The sequence below is a fragment of the Sciurus vulgaris genome (genome assembly GCF_902686455.1).
Source record: "Sciurus vulgaris genome assembly, chromosome: 19".
Taxonomy (NCBI): Eukaryota; Metazoa; Chordata; class Mammalia; order Rodentia; family Sciuridae; genus Sciurus; species Sciurus vulgaris.
The window spans coordinates 19,073,346-19,091,255 of NC_136480.1; the positions used below are offsets into that span (position 1 = coordinate 19,073,346).

Genomic DNA, 17,910 nt, shown 5'->3' on the forward strand with positions numbered 1-17,910 from the left:
GCAGTTATCCCTAGTTGCCTGTGGGTGCTTAGGGGAAAAAATAACACCTTAGGATTGGATTTTGGGACTTATTAGTCCTGTTTGGAAATGTTATATACCATTTATTTTAGATCGTAAACTTAAAATGGAGCTTTGGAGCCAGGCTAGCATATCAAAAAAATGCCCCTGTCACAAAAAGTAAAGCTTAGCATCAATCTGAATGTTACGTGGTATCCATTTGGTTAGGCAGGAGGCCCCTTCTGTCCTCAGTCAAGCTTCTTTTTGTTGGTTATGGATATCTGTGTGAATGGCCAGGATTCTGCCCTTTTGAGGATCAAAATTCATTTTGAATAAAATGTCGGACGATTTCTTTCAGATTAGTGAAGACTTCAGAATGTATTCCTTTTAAGTTTATATTGCTGACAAGAGACTAGAACATTATACCCCAGCATCTCTCAACACCTATTTTATTTCAGATTTAGCAAGACTGAGTGGTTTTTGTCTCTTTTCTGAGCATGAAGCATGGACTAACCTGTCACGTTTGATTATTAATTTGCACTTACTTTTTAAGACTCATTGGAGGCTACCACATGCGTGCAGATAGCAAGAGCCTCCAGGAGCTGGAAACTGTAGAGCTGGTAGACATGCGCTCATGGGTCTTTAACTTCAGTGTCATCAGGACACAGCTGAAATTGAGAAAGGAGGCCCATGGCTAATTTTTGCCTCTGGCTCTGTTTAGAGTGGTGTGGTTTAATGGAAAGGGAAACAAACGAAGGTTGTGAATACTGGGCCTGAAACCATGTATCTCATCAGGAAACCATTGCCATGTTAGTCTTTGTCTCACTTCTGTGGAGGCCAAACTATGCATAAGAATTAAAATCTTAGCTTTATTAATTACCAACTTAAAATCATGGCTGCATTTTGTAGAATTATTATGTTTCATTTATCTTATTTGTTCATCAGTAGAAAAATGTAGAATATCTACCCTGCTGTATTAGCTGGGGATCCTGCAGGAAATGAGATGCAGATTAATAACCAACATGTATTCATCTGCCCCTCAACTGACATATGGGATCATATCCTGATAAACCCATCATACATTGAAAGTGCTGTGAGTCACAGCTATGTTCACCTCACTGGCCTAGCAGCTGCCCTCACTGACTTAGCAACAAAGCGCACTGTAGAACAGAGTGTCAGTTGCTTCCTCTTGTGATCCTGAGGATAACCGGGACCTGCTGTGGCTGCCCAGTATCACGAGAGAGGATCACCCCACACGTGCACGAACATAGAAGGACTGAAATTCAGAGTTCCCAATACGCATTCTGCTGAATCACAGTGCTTTCACTCCAGGGTTAAGCTGACCATTGTAAGACAGCAGCGTCTGTACAGATGTGTATGGTGTTTACACGTGGAGATCCAGGGGAACCGTGAGGTGGACTTTGACGCGTGACTGGTGGAAATGCATGAGTAATGACTTCAGATAGGGAGTGTCATGTTTTAGTGGAGAAGATGCCATTTATCCTAAGTTCTGAAGGCTTGAAAAAAAAAATTAAAGAACTCATATGTGAGCTCAAAGGTGTGGAGAAGCTGAGTGTCTGAGGAGCAGGGTTGCCCCATCAGGGAGGCAAAAGGAGTCTCTGCTTATGATGCGGCCGGCACCTGGCAAACACTCCACAGACGTTAGCACAGTAGTGCCTCTGGTCACCATTCACTCCAAAGGGTCTCAGAGAAAGTATTTTAGTTACTTCACCCATTGATCTCATCTGAAGGAGAAATGCAGCATCACTTGAGATGTGACTTTTATTAGCTGATGACAAGATGAACATTGGAATTTTTATTGTGGTCACTCTTAGGAAAAAAAGTCTTGTTTTTTCCAATTTTGGGGGATTGAACCCAGGGCACTCTACCACTGAACCACATCCCCAGCCCATTTTATTTTTTGTTTTGAGGGAGGATCTTGCTCAGTTGCTGAGGTGGACCTTGAACTTGTGATCCTCCTGCCTCAGCCTCCCAAGTTTGGTATTGGAGGCATGAGCCATCACGCTTGATTAAAAAGAATTTTTTTAATAGCTTTTTCTCATTCATTTTAAACACCCATTTCTTACCTGCCCCTCATTTTTCTCCTGTTGATTTTTTCCCCTATCTTATCAGTCATTTCCAAATTTTTGCATTATGTCAATCTACTGTTGCTTTAAATCTAATATTCTTGAGCGTTTGTCAAAAAGATAATTCCATGCCATCTCATAAATGAATAAAATATATAAATCATCTGCAGTAAATCAGAAGTTATCATGCTAGGAGAACATTATGAAGAGCTGCCATGTTCAACATATTTACAGACAGGCATCAGGAGCTTTTTCAATTAAGTTGACAAATTCAATGAAAAGAATTAACTTATTTTTTCTTTTCTTTTTGTCTATGTGGTAAGCTGATTGAGGGTGGAGAAATTGAGAAAATGTCAATGTCGGTCCTTTTCCAATAGCAGTATTAATGGCTATTTTGAAATCCATTTCTTCTGAAGTGCCTTGTTTCACATGTGGGAAAATCGAGCACTTTTTCCTTGTGTCATTTTCCCTCACAGTCAAGGTCAAGCACAGAGATTCTGGCGGCTAGCGAACTGCCTTCTGCAGTGGGGAACCACGTGTAGTGGGGTCCCAGGGAAGGGTGCTCTGAGCTAGCTGAACTATGCAGGCTGCCCTCAGTTCTGACAGTCACTCAAGTTGGTGGGGAGAAGCCCAGTCCACCCTGAACTTGGATAAGTTGCTAGAAGGACTGATGGGAGGCACTGAAAGGTGTTATGGTCACAATTACACAGGGAAGGATCTGTACTAAAATCAGCCCAAAGAAGGGACACACAGGGTGGGTCCTGGGAGGTTCCCAGTGCTGGCCTGTGCTGGCCTCAGGATCTGTCACCCTCCCTGCACTGACACATGATAATACATCAGGTGTGCTGCCAACCAGGGAAGTTTGCTGAGCTTGGTGTTCCCAGTGTCCAGTGGGGATTTGTTATGAGGGTATCACAGATGGATTGCTCAGTGGTTGAACTCAGACTCTAGTGCAGCAGATACCCTGGGACCCCAAGCACATGTCCATAAGCACATGATTGGCATTTCTAGGTGACCAGTCCCAAGACTACTGCTAGGTTTGGCTGGTTCCAGCATAAGACCCAGTGTGGCCCCATTTGATACAAAGGTGCCTGTCAGCTGTGACATAAATTACCTCCCAGGGGTCAAGGGCAACAACCTGAGTTAGGGAAAGGCCAAATTCATATGCAAAAGGTGAGAAGGTGTGTTTGCTTGGACACTGGGATCAGTTTATTTTAGAGGGTATATTGCACATTCTGAAGTGCTGTGTGGATTTGCTCATGCCACCTAAGCACTGTTAGGCTCCAATTCCTTTTCCATTACCTTGGGGTGATTGTGGCACTACCGTCAAGGAGCATGCTAAAGACCGAAGGCCAGATCTGGGACCTGGGATGTACTTGGTGGCTTGATCCATTGCTGTCATGGATTATTCTGGCTCTCACATTGTCACCTTATCATGGCTGTGGTGGTGTAAGTATTTTTATTCATGTTACTGCTGTTTGAAGTAGCACAAATCTAAGTTCATAGTTCTGGGGCCTTTGAGGCTGTTGATCTCATTTTCTTTGTCTCACTATTCATGGACTTTTTTTCTGTGATACTGTTTACTCCTTTTATTCACTTTCTGCTTCAACACAAACTCCTTTGCAATTTTGCTGAGCATTCCAAGAAGGAAAGTAAAGAGCTTTTTTATTCCCCCCTGTGAATTTGTTTTTTTTTTCAGAAATGTTCTAGAGATGATTATACAACCACGGTAGCATAAGCATTCGGTGAGGGTATTATCTTGCTCCTTTGCAAACTCAGCACAGTGGATGGATATTTGGTTCTTGTGTTGATGTGCAAATTCTCTTGAGGATCTTCAACCATAGTAGGAACTGTTTTTAAAAGACATTTGCTCAGTGTTATGTCCTTTTATTTAACTTGCTAGCAATAAAATGGAAATCCCACCAAATATTGGTGAAATATTTTTCATTCAGTGTGGGAAAATAACGTGGTCAACCTCAAGATTTGCATGCCCAGAAGATTATATAAGAAAAATTATATCCAAGTATCCAAGTAATACTGAACTTTTTTTTTGCAACCAGGATTTATACAGGGTCTTATAGTGGAACATTTAGATATAGTTTCTTGTTATAAAAAGTAATTGCTACAGCCTTATTTACAGTTTGAAGTCACATTATTAATATGTTGATGTTTTCAGTATGTATTTCGTTTTCTTGGAGGTGTTACTGCACTGTTAAAAGGGTTTGTCTGAGGCTTCTTAACAAAGCAGCGCCTGCAGAAGCAGATGGAGCACTGCCTGACTTCTTGGTTTTGAAGGGCAAACGCCAGTTGCTGGTCTTCTTCAATTTCAGAATACAGTCTTCCAAGTCCTTCTACTTCTTACTGTGATTATTTTTGTTTTTCCCACCCACATAGGTGAGCTTCTCCTACAAGGCCCGGTATTTGTCAAAGAACCCAGCAACAGCATTTTCCCTGTTGGTTCAGAAGATACAAAAATAACTTTAAATTGTGAAGCAAGAGGCAACCCATCGCCTCATTACAGGTACCGTGGAAAGTTTCAAAATGCAAATGTGGCAGTTGTGAATTTTGTCACTTGCATGTATTTTTGCTATTAAGAAGAAGTAGTATGTGGAGCTGCAGCTGTATGATATGTTTCACAGGTTAGATTACATGAACTTTTGAATCCATATGCATGTATTTGATTGATTATTCACCTCATGGTAAGATTTATCAATTAAAGAACCAAGTAGGATCTCTTAAACATGCAATGCTTCTTCATTGATTTATAGTGTAATTTAACTTATAAACTTGAATTGCTATGTCATCATTAGGAACACATCCATTTTAGGAGTAAAGTTCAGTTTTAAAGATAATTTAAAATCATAGTTACAAAATATTTCAGTATTCTTCCTTCTACCATGTTTGGAGATTTATTAGGTGAGAAATAATAAATATGTAGTTAATAAATCATTTTAATCATTCTTGAAGAATAAATGTAATTTGTTAGATTTTTTATCATATAGAAGTCTACATTTATAAGACATAAATAATAACTTCACTGAAAACCTTCAAACATCACAGAATGATAAAAGGAAAAACAGGGAATTGAATTCTCATCACCTTAAGATAAAAATATTAGCATTTTGGAGATGATGGTGTGTTATTTAGATGGAATGGTTATATTCTTGACTAAATGACAAAAGATAATTGAATTTTACTCTTTGAGGGGGCTTAGGAGACCCACTTAAATGAAGAGATGAATTATTTATAAAGAGAATGTGCAGCTTTCATATATGGGGCTATAAAATCCACCCAGGATGCCTTGGGGACAGCAGGCACTGGAGGTGTTGCCAGTGTCCCCTTAAAAACTGTTGACACTGTTCTTAAATTAAGCAGATGTATGCACATATTACATTGGTAAATATTTCTTCTCTTGTTATAAGGTGAACAGATTGATTTAACAAAACACTGTCCTGGAACAGTGTTTTCCAGCATTTTTCTAAAGCATTCCAACACCTTCAAATGCATGTTAGTTCTTCCTTGCAGTGGAGGATTGTTCTCACAGGCATGACTCTAAATATGATAAAGAACCCATGCGAATGACTCAGGTGTGGGCTCTTGTTCACTTGTCACTAAAATCGTGTTTCATGGCATTCATCTTATGAACATTTTGGGGATAAATGGGTTCAGCTGAAAAATTGACAGGATACAAGACTTAATCATCTAGGAATGTGCTTCTAATGAGTGGACTAATTATGTGTGACTAGTTTTAGCAACTAGCCAGATGTCTTGAGCTTAGAAATCTAGAAATAGCCTTTTGTTGTGATGATGTGCTCATGGACCAGGTACTTATTGTTGCACATGGAGTTAGTGTTCACATGGGTTGCTTGGGTGTATAAAATTTTGATGGAGAAGTTTTGCATTTGCATACTTCTGTTTCATCATACATCCTGGTATATCATCTTGACATTTGTATGTTTTAATTTAAACAAAATCTGTAACTGAGACTAGAATACATGGGACTTGGATTGATTGATTTATTTTAAGTCTGATTAATGAAGAAATTTAACATGCTGAGTGTTGTTTTAAAATCATCCATTTGTAGCCCAATAGAGTAGACACTTTCAATTGTAGCTTTAAAGGTTTTCTGAAGATTTCTAAGCAATGTAAAATTTGATTTAAACTAAAGGCGTATGATCACTAGAAACTGAAACCTTGAAAGCACAAGCAAAACTCTTTTCATTCTGATAAATGTTAGGCTTTCCTAGAACAGAAAACAGCTCTTTGTTATTCATGTTATCTTTATAAGAAATAGATTGTGTCAGTGGAATAAGTGGGTTATGGAATAATATAGTTGTTTTGCAGCTTTATCTATTTAGATGACTCCTTCATTTTTGGCCAGCGTTTTTTTTGGTATCTTTTCCATTTAATAGTGAACTAGGTAATATTTTGTATTATTTTTACATTTTCCAGAGAAAATACAATTGTTTTGTCATATTTTTTACTATTCTTCAGATATTACAGAAAAATAGTATAAACATATAATAGCAAGTAGCCTAAAAAAGAGGGCTATAAGGAATTCTTTCACATGAAGTCAGAGAAAAGATTTTTCAATTTATCTATAAAAATAAGCAGAGAGAAATATAGAAAGATGGATAGATAGCCATCTCAGGAGAGGAGTTAGGGATTCACATGAAAGCACTTGTTAAAGGCAATCCAAACATGCTTCCAAGATTCAGAATAAAGTTTATGATTCTTACAAAAGAATATTCTTTGAAAATCCAGAGCCTGTCTTGGAGACTGAGGCTTGTCTCATGAGGGATCTTGTCTTTGTTATTTTCCCATTGGGTAAAAAGAACTCTTAATTGGCCATATTATAAATCCAAAAGTTCAGAAATTCTCAAGAGAAATGACTCATCTTAGGGTTTAATTGAGAATTTTATTCCTCCTCTCACATTTCCCTGCCTGAGCCCAAAAGCCTGTATTTAAAGGTTAATTAGTGTTCAGTCTCATAGTAACTGCTGGTGGTGCTGAAAGAGGTTACCCTGAGGAAGGATGAACACTTTTTTTAAATGGGAAGAATTTTTCTCCTGTTTTTCAAGGGATTAGAAATGCCCAGTCTTTGCTGAAAGATCCCAAATGGTAGGATCTATGGTGCACTTCCACTGATGCCAGTCAGCATGTAGAGGGATCTCACGTTTCAACTGAGCTGGAGTAAAATACATAAATGCCAGTAAGAGAACAGGAAGATCACAAATGTGAATGAGGTAGGCCCACCTGAAGGACAGACGGACATGTTGAGTGCTGAGTGGGTGTGCCAATGTTCAGTCACAAGCCTGACCCGTGGTCCTCCTGCTTCTCAGAAATGGCCCCGACTACCATCCAGAGAGACTCAGCTTTTAGTGTTAACTCTGTTCTTCTGTTTAGACATGAAGTACAATGACAAAAATAAATCCTAAGGTTTGATGTGGCTCATACAGTTTTCATGCTTTCAAATTTTAGGTTAGCACAAGACTTTGGAGGTTTCTGTCCACCGTGGTAGTCAGTAACCACATGTGACTCTTTCAGATTTAAACCAGTTATATTAAAGTTAATTAAAAACTCACTTCTTCAGTCATAGCAACCTTGTTTGAGGTGCTTGGTAGGCATAAGTAGCTTATAGCTATCCTATTGGACAGCACAGATAGAAATATCTATATTTCTAGAATGTTCTATGGGACACTGCTTCCCCAGATCAGCCCTTGGACCCATAGCACTTCCCTACAAATGTTCTTTATTTTTCTTTCTCTTTACAAAAAAGTGACCAGAATCTCATTCTCATTTAGCTTTATAGAACAAGTAAACTATTTTAATAAATACAGAGTGAGAAATCTTAGATAATCAAGTTGTAAGAGCAAAATATCATTGCAAATTGAGGTCTTTTCTGGCCTCAGTTTCCTTAAACATGATTCCATATCCTGGAATCACATCCTACACATGGTTAAATTGATGAGAGTCAAATAAAACAATTCAATATAAGAAGAAAAATAAAAATAAAATAATACACCTATTTCTGTTAACCATGTATTCCGGGAGTGAGGTGGAAGGAAGTCTGAATTTCTTTCTTTTATACACACACACACACACACACACACACACACACACACACACACAAGGTACTCTACATTGTACTTTATGTTTCATTCTGTTTTTATATATGTGCTATGTCGATTCTATAAATTATACATATGTGCAATATATATTGCATGTATAGAATATATCGTGCATACTTGTATAACACATGTAACATACATAGCTTATATATATGCTATCAACTACATTTTCTGTATCATAACATCGCATAATACTAATTTTTTAAACTTAATAGTGGTTATTGGGCAAATTGTTCTTACATATTTTTTATCACCATGTAAGATCTGTTATCACAGTTATTTTACTTTTATGGCCCCAGGCAAATAAGAGTTATTGCTCCTGAAAATTCTCTTAGCCCTTATTGAAACATAATCCTTTCAGTCAGCTCTCATTCCAGTCCTCTGAGCTCATCCTCAAGCTTATTTCAGTACCTTGACTTTTCCATCTGCTGACCTCTGCCCCCACATCCACAAACAGCCACTAAAAGCAAAGATACATTTACATGGATGAGATGATTGTAAAACATAAAATAAAAAAAAAAAAAAAAAACAGTATTTATAGTTTCTGAGGCAAACAGAATCAGATGACAACCTGTACAGGGCATTTCAAACTCAGCTGCTCTGCCGCCCCTCCCAGAAAACCTTAGTGCCCTCAGCTCTGGATGACCTGCCCCAGCACTGTGCCTGGCCATTGCTTCCTGTCCTACCAGTATTGAAATATGTCCTGCCATGGCCAGAGAGGCTGTAACTCTCCTTCAGGTGAAGCTGGTGTCTCCTCATCCTTACATTACACAACAGCTCCATTCATGGCATGAGAAGGAAAAAAAAAAAAAAAAAAAAGGAATGACCTGAACAAGGGGGAAAGCAAACCAAGGGATTTGGGTTTGGGTACTGGGCCATATTTCAGAAGTCAAGAATGTCCTGGAGGATCAGAGGGTCAGAAGTACTAACTGGTTCATTCTGTAAGACATAGTTTGGATTGAGTCTTCTCTGTTGGCTCATTTGAAGACAGATTTTCTGCAGGTGTCAAAGATCCCTGCCTCGAACTCCAGGTCCCTTACATCCTCCCAGAACCTCCACTGAAAAAAGAGGTCATTTTTCCTGTTAGTGTCTCAAAAGCCCTGGATCATGTCAGAAAAATGTGAGACAAAAACATAGTGAATACTGTCAGCAATCAATACCCAGCAGAAATGTAAAGGTTAGGTTTAGGGCATTAAAGGTTGTAGTACAATAAATCATGTATTTTGTTGTTCTTCTTCTTTCTTGATTTTTTTACAGTGGGGTGAGGAGAGAGGATATAAACATATTGATCAAACACAAATATCACATTCATAATCCTTTTGTTGCACTTATATTTTCTCATAGAATTTTACTTAATTTTTATTGGTGCATCATAATTATATGTAATAGTGGCATTCATTGTTATACACTCATGCATGCACAGGAAATGATTAGGTCAGTTTAATTCCACAGTTCCTTTCCCTTCCCTCCCCTACTCCTTTCCTCTTCTTCCCTCCCTTTATCTTCTTAGCCAACTGATAAGGCCTGAGGTATGGAAGGTTCTGATTGGCAGGACCAGAGTCATGTGAGAAGTGGCATCTTCAAAGGAGTGTGAATGAGCTGCTACAAAGCAAAGATAAAATGAATGTAGTAGGCAAAAGGAGCAATCATCTTCAGTAACTCTGCTTGGAATACTTTCAAGACAATCCGTGATAGATTTGTACTAGGCTATAACCATGTGAACTGAGCAGTTGTTATTCATCCAGTGTAGCTGGATGAAATATTTATACAGATATACATGTATATATATACACACACACACAAACGTGTGTGTGTATATATAATTTTACAAAATTTATCAGTGAGTGAGAAATGGGAATAAATGTCATAAAACACATTTTAAAAAAACACAGCATTGCAACTTAACTCATTTATATCTTCAGCAATTATTGCTGAAGCCTAGCTAGTTATTTTTGGATAAAGTATTGAATATGCAAATTCAGACATTCATTCTTTCGAGGGCTGCAATTATTCTCATCACTTCAGTAAACATATTAACAAACATTGCATTTGAACACAAATGCATTTGCTTATTAACTTGAAAGCTGCATCTAAAACCACAAATTGCTTCTGTGATTAAATTCCTAATTTTCCTGTCAAACCCCGATGAAAGTATGGCCTGTTGATTTAAGGAGTGTTAAGCATGGGCATATTTCCAGGACCCAACCCCAGCTCCCCAAAGACTTAAGTGTTATTTCCTTCTTTTTGCTTTGTTTTGTCTTGAGGTCTAAACTGTGAGATTTGTTTTTCTCCATAATGTTGTTTCTCCTTCTGTCTTCCTGACTGACTTTTTTGTGCTAGAATAGATATCCTGAAGGACATTGACTTTATACAATGAACCATGAGTTGAATCATATCTTCAGATTATTTTGGAAACCACCCGAAGTCATTCAATTTATTTTCAGTTCTGTTCATTTCCGTTTCAAGGGGCAATGTTCCCTAATTGTGTTTTACCAAGTTCAAGTGAAAAGACTCACTTTAGAGCTTGGTGCCTTAAATTATACTGACAACAAAATATATCCGTATTTGTTATTATTCCATGCTAGTGTGGTTTTGTGTAAGAGATTGTCATATCTAATTATAACTGGTATGGTGTATAAATAATAACTAGTCAGATAAATGAAATTCCCCACTTTGATATTATTTATGACTGTGAATGACTGTAGTGAGTAAAGACTATATGGAGGTAGTTATGGCCAGGGTAGAGGAAAAACTAGATCATCCCATTCAGGAAGCTTCTATGAGTATCTGCCCCATGCCCTATATAATGCTGTGGGTAGAAATTCTGCAGTTACTGATTGTCACCATTCACTGAAGCTTATGTGCTTGTAAAAGCCCCTTTAGACAGCCACAGTGGTATGTGCCAGTAATACCAGTGGCTCCAGAGGCTGAGGCAGGAGGATCGCAAGTTCAAAGCCAGCTTCAGCAATTTAGCAAGGCCCTAAGCAACTCAGTAAGATCCTGTCTCTAAAATACAAAAAAAGGGTTGGGTATGTGGCTCAGTGTTTAAGTCCCCTGGGCTCAATCCCCAGTACACAGTTCCCCCAAGAAAAGCCCCTTTGAACTCTGAAAATTTAGACTTTTTGTGCTGATCAAATTCATTATTACATGCATTTGTGTTCACATGCACATTCACTCTCTCTCTGTGTTTCAGCTCATTCTTTGTTGGAAGGCCGTGATTCATATACCCTTGCCCATTTATGTTTTTAGTTTTTTTCCTGGAAGTAGCAGTTACAGTTTTCATCATTTAGGAATAGTAACTATCCATTTGAAATATCTTCTATGTCAGGCACCTTGAGCTTTACATTCAAGATTTAAAACCTGTTGACCTTTTTAAAGAAATTGTGTTTGTGTTCTTTTTAGGTGGAAATCTGCATTAGACTCTACCATTAGAATGTATTGGGCTTGGCCCAGTTTTCTTTTTCACTTCAAGTTCCTAGCCAGCATCTCTCTTTCGTAGAGGATGTGGCCCATTTAGATGTGAGCATCAATTGTGCATGTCCTCCTGTAGACCAACAAACTGGGACTTCTAATTCTAGTACCCCAAGTATTTGCTGTCCATTTATTGATCCAGACACACATTGCCATGGAACCTCCACACAAACCAGTTTATAGGGATAAGAACTCAAAGACTAAGATTCAGTTGCTTGTGAAATATGAATAATAAACCGTGTTTTCCACTTGTGGATTCTAAAAGCAAATCCTAATTCATGTAGAACAAGCATTTGAACACTGAAGACTGACAATGAACTCATAAGATCATTCAAGAGTGTTACATGATGATTATGCAGAGGTGCTTAATCTTGTGACATTTACCACCACGCTGAAGCTACAAGGTTAGCCTGCTTCTTTAGCTCAACACAAATATTATGTGACGGAAATGCTGGTGTGGTAGCCCCAAGAGCCTTGGAGCTGCAATTCTTTGCTTCAGATCATTGCTTTATGCCTTCCGAAATGAAATTTGCATATTCAAGTGTATACTTATGGAGTTTTAAATAATTTCCACATTCTAGAAAGATTGCATTGTGATGGTTAGAGTTCATCCTACACTTTGCAGTTTCTTGATAAAAGTAGAAACCTTTAAGTTTTATAAAGGTTTATAAATGCACAAAAGTGAAAGGCAACTTCTATTTCTAACAGCTCTCCAGATTTATGACCTGAGTATGCCATTTACCTGTCACACTTAGTATTAAGTGTTGTGTTTACAAAGCCTGAACAGTTGGATTACGATTTCCAGCAAAGTAAATGAGGGTAATTGCAGACTTATTGGACACATACTTTGTCAAAGAAGGAACTGTGTATGTTTCAGTTTTCCAGAAGATTTTTATATACAGATGAAGATAATGAGACATATTTAGAAATGAGGTCCAAATATGAACATTTTGCCTTAGAAATACAGGCACACTATTTTCCTTTTCAGGATAAAATTATCTTTGGAAGCATCAACCCAGAGAATACTGTACACATTTTGTAATTTTAACAAAGAGAACTTTTAAATTCACATGTTTTCAGCAAGAGGAAAAATAATCAATATTTAATAAGATATTGAGATATTTTATATCACCTGGGGATGAGTTCCAGTTAATGATGAATAGTTTTAGGAAGGAGAAAAATAATTATTTTATTTTGTTAAAATTAGCATTACTAAAGATAGCTCAGGGACATCTTAACTCCAAAGGGTTTGCTAAAACAAATGCACCAATGCTTTTGGAATAGTAGAAATGTTTAAAAGAGAAGAATTTTTTCCTTTTCATATAGTAAAATAATCTAGTGATTGTATCTATATGATGAAAATCAAGCTAAAGGATGTGAGATGTGTTTTATGCATAATGGAATAAATCTTTGCCATTTTGATTGTTTAGTCACAACTTTGGTATGATAGTTTTTAGATCTTAGATGCTTTACTGAAATAAAGTATTTTCCCACATAGCTTATAATCTCTTAAATCTTTCAGGGATTAAGCAGGCAAGAAGTACTTCTCCATAATTTTATTTATCCTTACAATTTTCTGTATACTTCTTGTGCCTTTATTATTCATTAGCTAAACACAAAAACACCATTTTCAAATGAAGCCATCAGAAGTGCTTAGTCAGGCCCCTTCTAACGCCTTCTCTAAAATGCATATTCCCCATACAAACTGCACTTTGCAGGCATAGAAAGCGCAAGCACACATTGTCACCAGGGTCTCCCATTCAGAAGGATGTGAAATTAACTGTATCTTTCTTGACTTGAGTTTAGAGGAGACTTTCCCACTCGAGCATTGAGTCACTTAGTAACTGACAAACCATTTACACTTTAAAAATTAAACCCACTCACTTGTGATTTGCTGTCAGATTTACTCTTTAAAGGTCAGGCCCAGCATGTGTCTGACTCTTCCTTTTGCTAAATTCTCAGGGAAGACACAAATGCAGACTCATCATAGATGGAAAACACCATCTGGTCCCCATGAGGGGGAATGGCCAGAGGCATTGAAGGGAGCAGGTGACATTTGCCCAACATGTGCTTTTTGGGAATGGACTAGGGGCAGTGGGGTTTGCAGTTGCTGGAGCCACCTGTTGCACTAACAATGTCACCCACCCTTTTGTTGAGTGCCTCCATGTGGCAACGCTGGGCTGAGAGCCGTATATGCATTGTCTAAGTAAATCTGTAGAACAGCCCTACGGCAGAGTTGGAGTCCTTTATTCCTTTTTAATAAGTTAGATTAAGGGGAGTTAATAAATTTGCTCATGGACATGCAGCTGGTGATGAGTGAGTCCCACAAGTAGACCAGTGGGCATGTGGACTGGATCTGAAATTTCCTTTATTTTATTATTTATTAAAATTTTTATTTATAGATGGACACAATAGCTTTACTTTATTTATTTTTATGTGGACTGAGGATGGAACCCAGTGCCTCACACATGCTAGGCCAGCACTGTACCACTGAGCCACAACCCCAGACCCCTGAAATCCCCTTTATTTTTTTATTAGGCTGTTGCATGAAAGTCTCAGCTAGGGCTGGAGACTCAACCATGTGGAATTAGGGTTGGGTCAGGAACTAGGAATCTGGGAAAAATTCTCTATGAAAATGTTAGCTTCATGAAGGCAGGGAGGTTTTAGCACAATTTGAGAACTTAAGAGTATTTCCTGACATAGAATGATCCAACAAATCTGTTTTCGCTGAATTAGAAGAAGGAAGGGCTTTCTAATCAGAGTTCTTGACTATGAAAGTGTCCGACTGGAGAGGGAAAGCTCTTTTATGCTGGTGTCTACTGTCGAATCTGAGCTGCATGCTGCCCAAGGTGCAGCATGGCTCTTCCCAAAGTTGAATATGCGCACGGAATTGTTGGATTTCTCATTAAGACACAGGCTCTGAACTTGTAGACATGGGTAGGGGCCAAGATTCTGCATTTCCAGCAAACTAGGAGATGCCACTTCTGCAGATCCACAGGCCCTCTCCTATATCAGGAGACCAGACTGTCCAGATAATGCAGATGACAATTTTCCTTTAGTTCCTTGTCTGAATTTCTGCAGTTCCAGGACTTGGGGAGGAGGAAGAAGAGGGAGGGTTCATAAAGGCTCTTGGTTCAGCTTCAAAACTCTTAAGTGTGGAGTATAATTCCAGTAAAATAAAATGAACCAAAATGCTCATAACAATATGGACTTGCCTTGGGAAGACTCATAAGATAAACTCTACAAGCAAACCAAATGAAAACCAAAGCAGAGCTCTTCCACAAGTGAGAAAGGTTACCTCTCTCTCTCTCTCACTTTCTCACTCTCTCTTTCTTTCTCTCTTTGTGTGTGTGGGGGGTACAAGTGATTGAACTCAGGGGCACTGGACTACTGAGCCACATCCCGAGCCACATCCCAGCCCTATTTATATTTTATTCAGAGACAGGGTCTCACTGAGTCGCTTAGTGCCTCGCTTTTGCTGAGACTGGCTTTGAATTCCCAATCCTCCTGTGTCAGCCTCCTGAGCTACTGAGATTACAGGAATGTGCCACCGTCCTCGGCCTGCTTTCTCTCTTTTTCTTTAATTTTTTTTTCTTTTAAGTTTAAATGAAAATAATTGTGTCTTTCAGTTTTTTTCTCTTGCTTTACTTTTGCTCTCTTGTTAGAAATGTTGCCTTAGACCTGGTGAAATTGTATGGGAATATAAAAAGAAAAAACAAACAAAAATAAATAAATAAATAAATAAAAGCTTTGGTTTTAAGAAAGTGACCAAAATGATAAAAGAATATTTAGAACAATAATTGAATAACTGTGAGCAAGAATTCAAATGAGCAGCATTCCTGTTACAGCCAGTAGTTCTGACAGATAACAGCTCAACAACTGGTGTATTGAAATTCTCATCTAGCAAATGGACATTATTTAAGCAATCTCAATATTTACACAAAGAGCAATTGAAATGATTATTGCAACATACTAAAATTTGTAGACCTGAGACAGTATAATTTTATTATGTAAATTGGGCTATCCAGGAGGTGGGTACTTAATTCTTATAATAATATATGCTTGTGATTGTGAGAGATGACTTTTAAAGGCGAAATCTTTGAGGTGTCAAGTATGTATATTGTTTTAAAACTCCCATTTTTTTTGCACTTAAGAACTTGTTTAAAGCAAGCTTCTTTCTTCTTTCTTTGCCTTTTTCTTTCTGGCTTCTCTTTGATTACTATTTCTCTGAGATTAGTGCCTAAACTGTCTCAGATTCCTGGGTGCGGTGTACCACAGTGTACCATTTTGTAAAAGGCACTGGGATGGATTAGAAAAGTGGAGAATGACTTGGAACAGGTGTTTACCCAGACAAATTGAAATGGATAGTAGAACGCTTACCCAAGTAATTTATTAAATGTGCTTAGTCAGTACAGGTAAATCAAAGAAATGTTCTCTTTCCTCCATTCATCCTCAGCATGAGATTGGCCTGAAGTGTCTCAAATAATTACCTAACTTTCTACTTTATCTTTGCCTATACAGACCTAACCAGTTTTCCCTACTGGTGAAGAAACTAAATTATTCTCACCTCTCCAGAAAACGTTTAAAAATCTTTAACTTTTAGATGCTAATTTCTTGTACTTGGTTTGGAACTTTAACTTCCTGTTTCTGATAATTGTGTGTGGTAACACTTGAAGAGTGTACACATTACCTTTCATTTATATTTCATTTATATACATGCAAAATAGATTTTAAGATGGAGAGTCTTTTAAATTTATAAATGCTAATAGGAGGATAAAAAACTTTAACTTTTTTTTACAGATGGCAACTGAATGGCAGTAATATTGATATGAGTCTGGAACATCGTTACAAGTTGAATGGAGGAAATCTTGTGGTTTTTAACCCCAACAGGAACTGGGATACAGGAAGTTACCAATGTTTTGCGACAAATTCACTTGGGACGATCGTTAGCAGAGAAGCTAAACTCCAGTTTGCCTGTAAGTTTATGTTCACATATCATGTAAAATGTGTATTTAAAAATATTTAACTTAATTTGTGTGGCCATTTTGGATTTTGGTAACAATGGGTCAATTCTGTTGATTCAGAAAAACAGTTTGAGAAAATAATTCAGTGTCATTCTTTGGACCTCTTTGTAATGTGCAAATTAGATCTTAAAATTGTGTGTGTGTGTGTGTGTGTGTGTGTGTGTGTGAGTGAGACGTCTTTATTACTATTTTGTATGGATTCCAATTAGGGGATGAAAAACAAGGCAGTTAAGAATACTTGATTGATCAGCTACTCTGTGCTTTGCAGACTATTAGTACTGAAAAGAATGTGAAGAATAGTCAGGTGTGGTCCTTCTGCAGATCATTTAAATTAGACTTACATCCAGCAAATCGGAAAACATTAAGGAAGAAAAATAGTGGGAAGAAGAAGAAATTGATACATGGGGTGGCATATTGTTGGAGTCCTTTGGTGAATTGCAAAAAATGGACCCTCAGCACAACCTACCCTAAGGCCCAGCTTGGGGAGGACATGTTAATTGAACCCCCTATCAACAGGTGGCCCAAACTGAGGAACATCATATTCTTCCTCTGCATAGTTGGGAATTGAGACCAGAGACTCAGTTGAATTTTGTATTTGCCTGTTTTCTACTTTTTGTTTCTTTTCCTGTTTGTTTTGTGTTTTGTATATAATGCATATCACTATGACTTTGGTACTCAGATTTCTTTTAGCTTTTCATACCTCTGTATTTCTGAAAGTAGAATGTATGTGTTTCCATATGTGGTAGTGTTCTCTCTCTGCTACCCTCCCCAAGCCATTAGCAAATTAGCAATGAGCCATTTAAGGCAGATCTTGTTGCTTTGCTCTTTTTCTAATGGTTGGTCCCGCCTCACGGTCTCCTATTCTGTTTTTCTTACTTGCTTGCTTCTTCCTTTATTTTCCCTCTTTTTTTTTTTTCTCTGTATGCATAAGTAGTAGTTGTTTTTTAACCTGTATCTTCTCTGGGTATTTTGAAAGTATAATGTTTATATCATGCAACTTGTTATATTTGAGATTAGCAAAGTATTTTGTTTTATTTCCTAAATACAGAATTTTAAGTTTAATTTTTTTCAGTGCCTTTCAATTTTAAAGAGTTTAGTTCAATTTATCCTTGGTGTATACTTTGCATTCTTGTATTTCCATGATTATTTATTTTTAAATTATGTAATTTAATATACATGTTATATATACATATATAGTGT

General features: G+C 37.6%; 1 protein-coding gene across 1 annotated transcript in view; it reads left to right on the top strand.

Annotated features, from left to right (window-relative positions):
* LOC306650327 (contactin-3-like) overlaps positions 1–17,910 on the top strand; it is a 346,287-nt gene that overhangs the window by 114,413 nt on the left and 213,964 nt on the right. Inside the window, 2 exon segments of the mRNA XM_079122220.1 lie at positions 4,479–4,605; positions 16,487–16,662. Of these exon segments, the coding sequence (XP_078978346.1) occupies positions 4,479–4,605; positions 16,487–16,662 (303 nt within the window).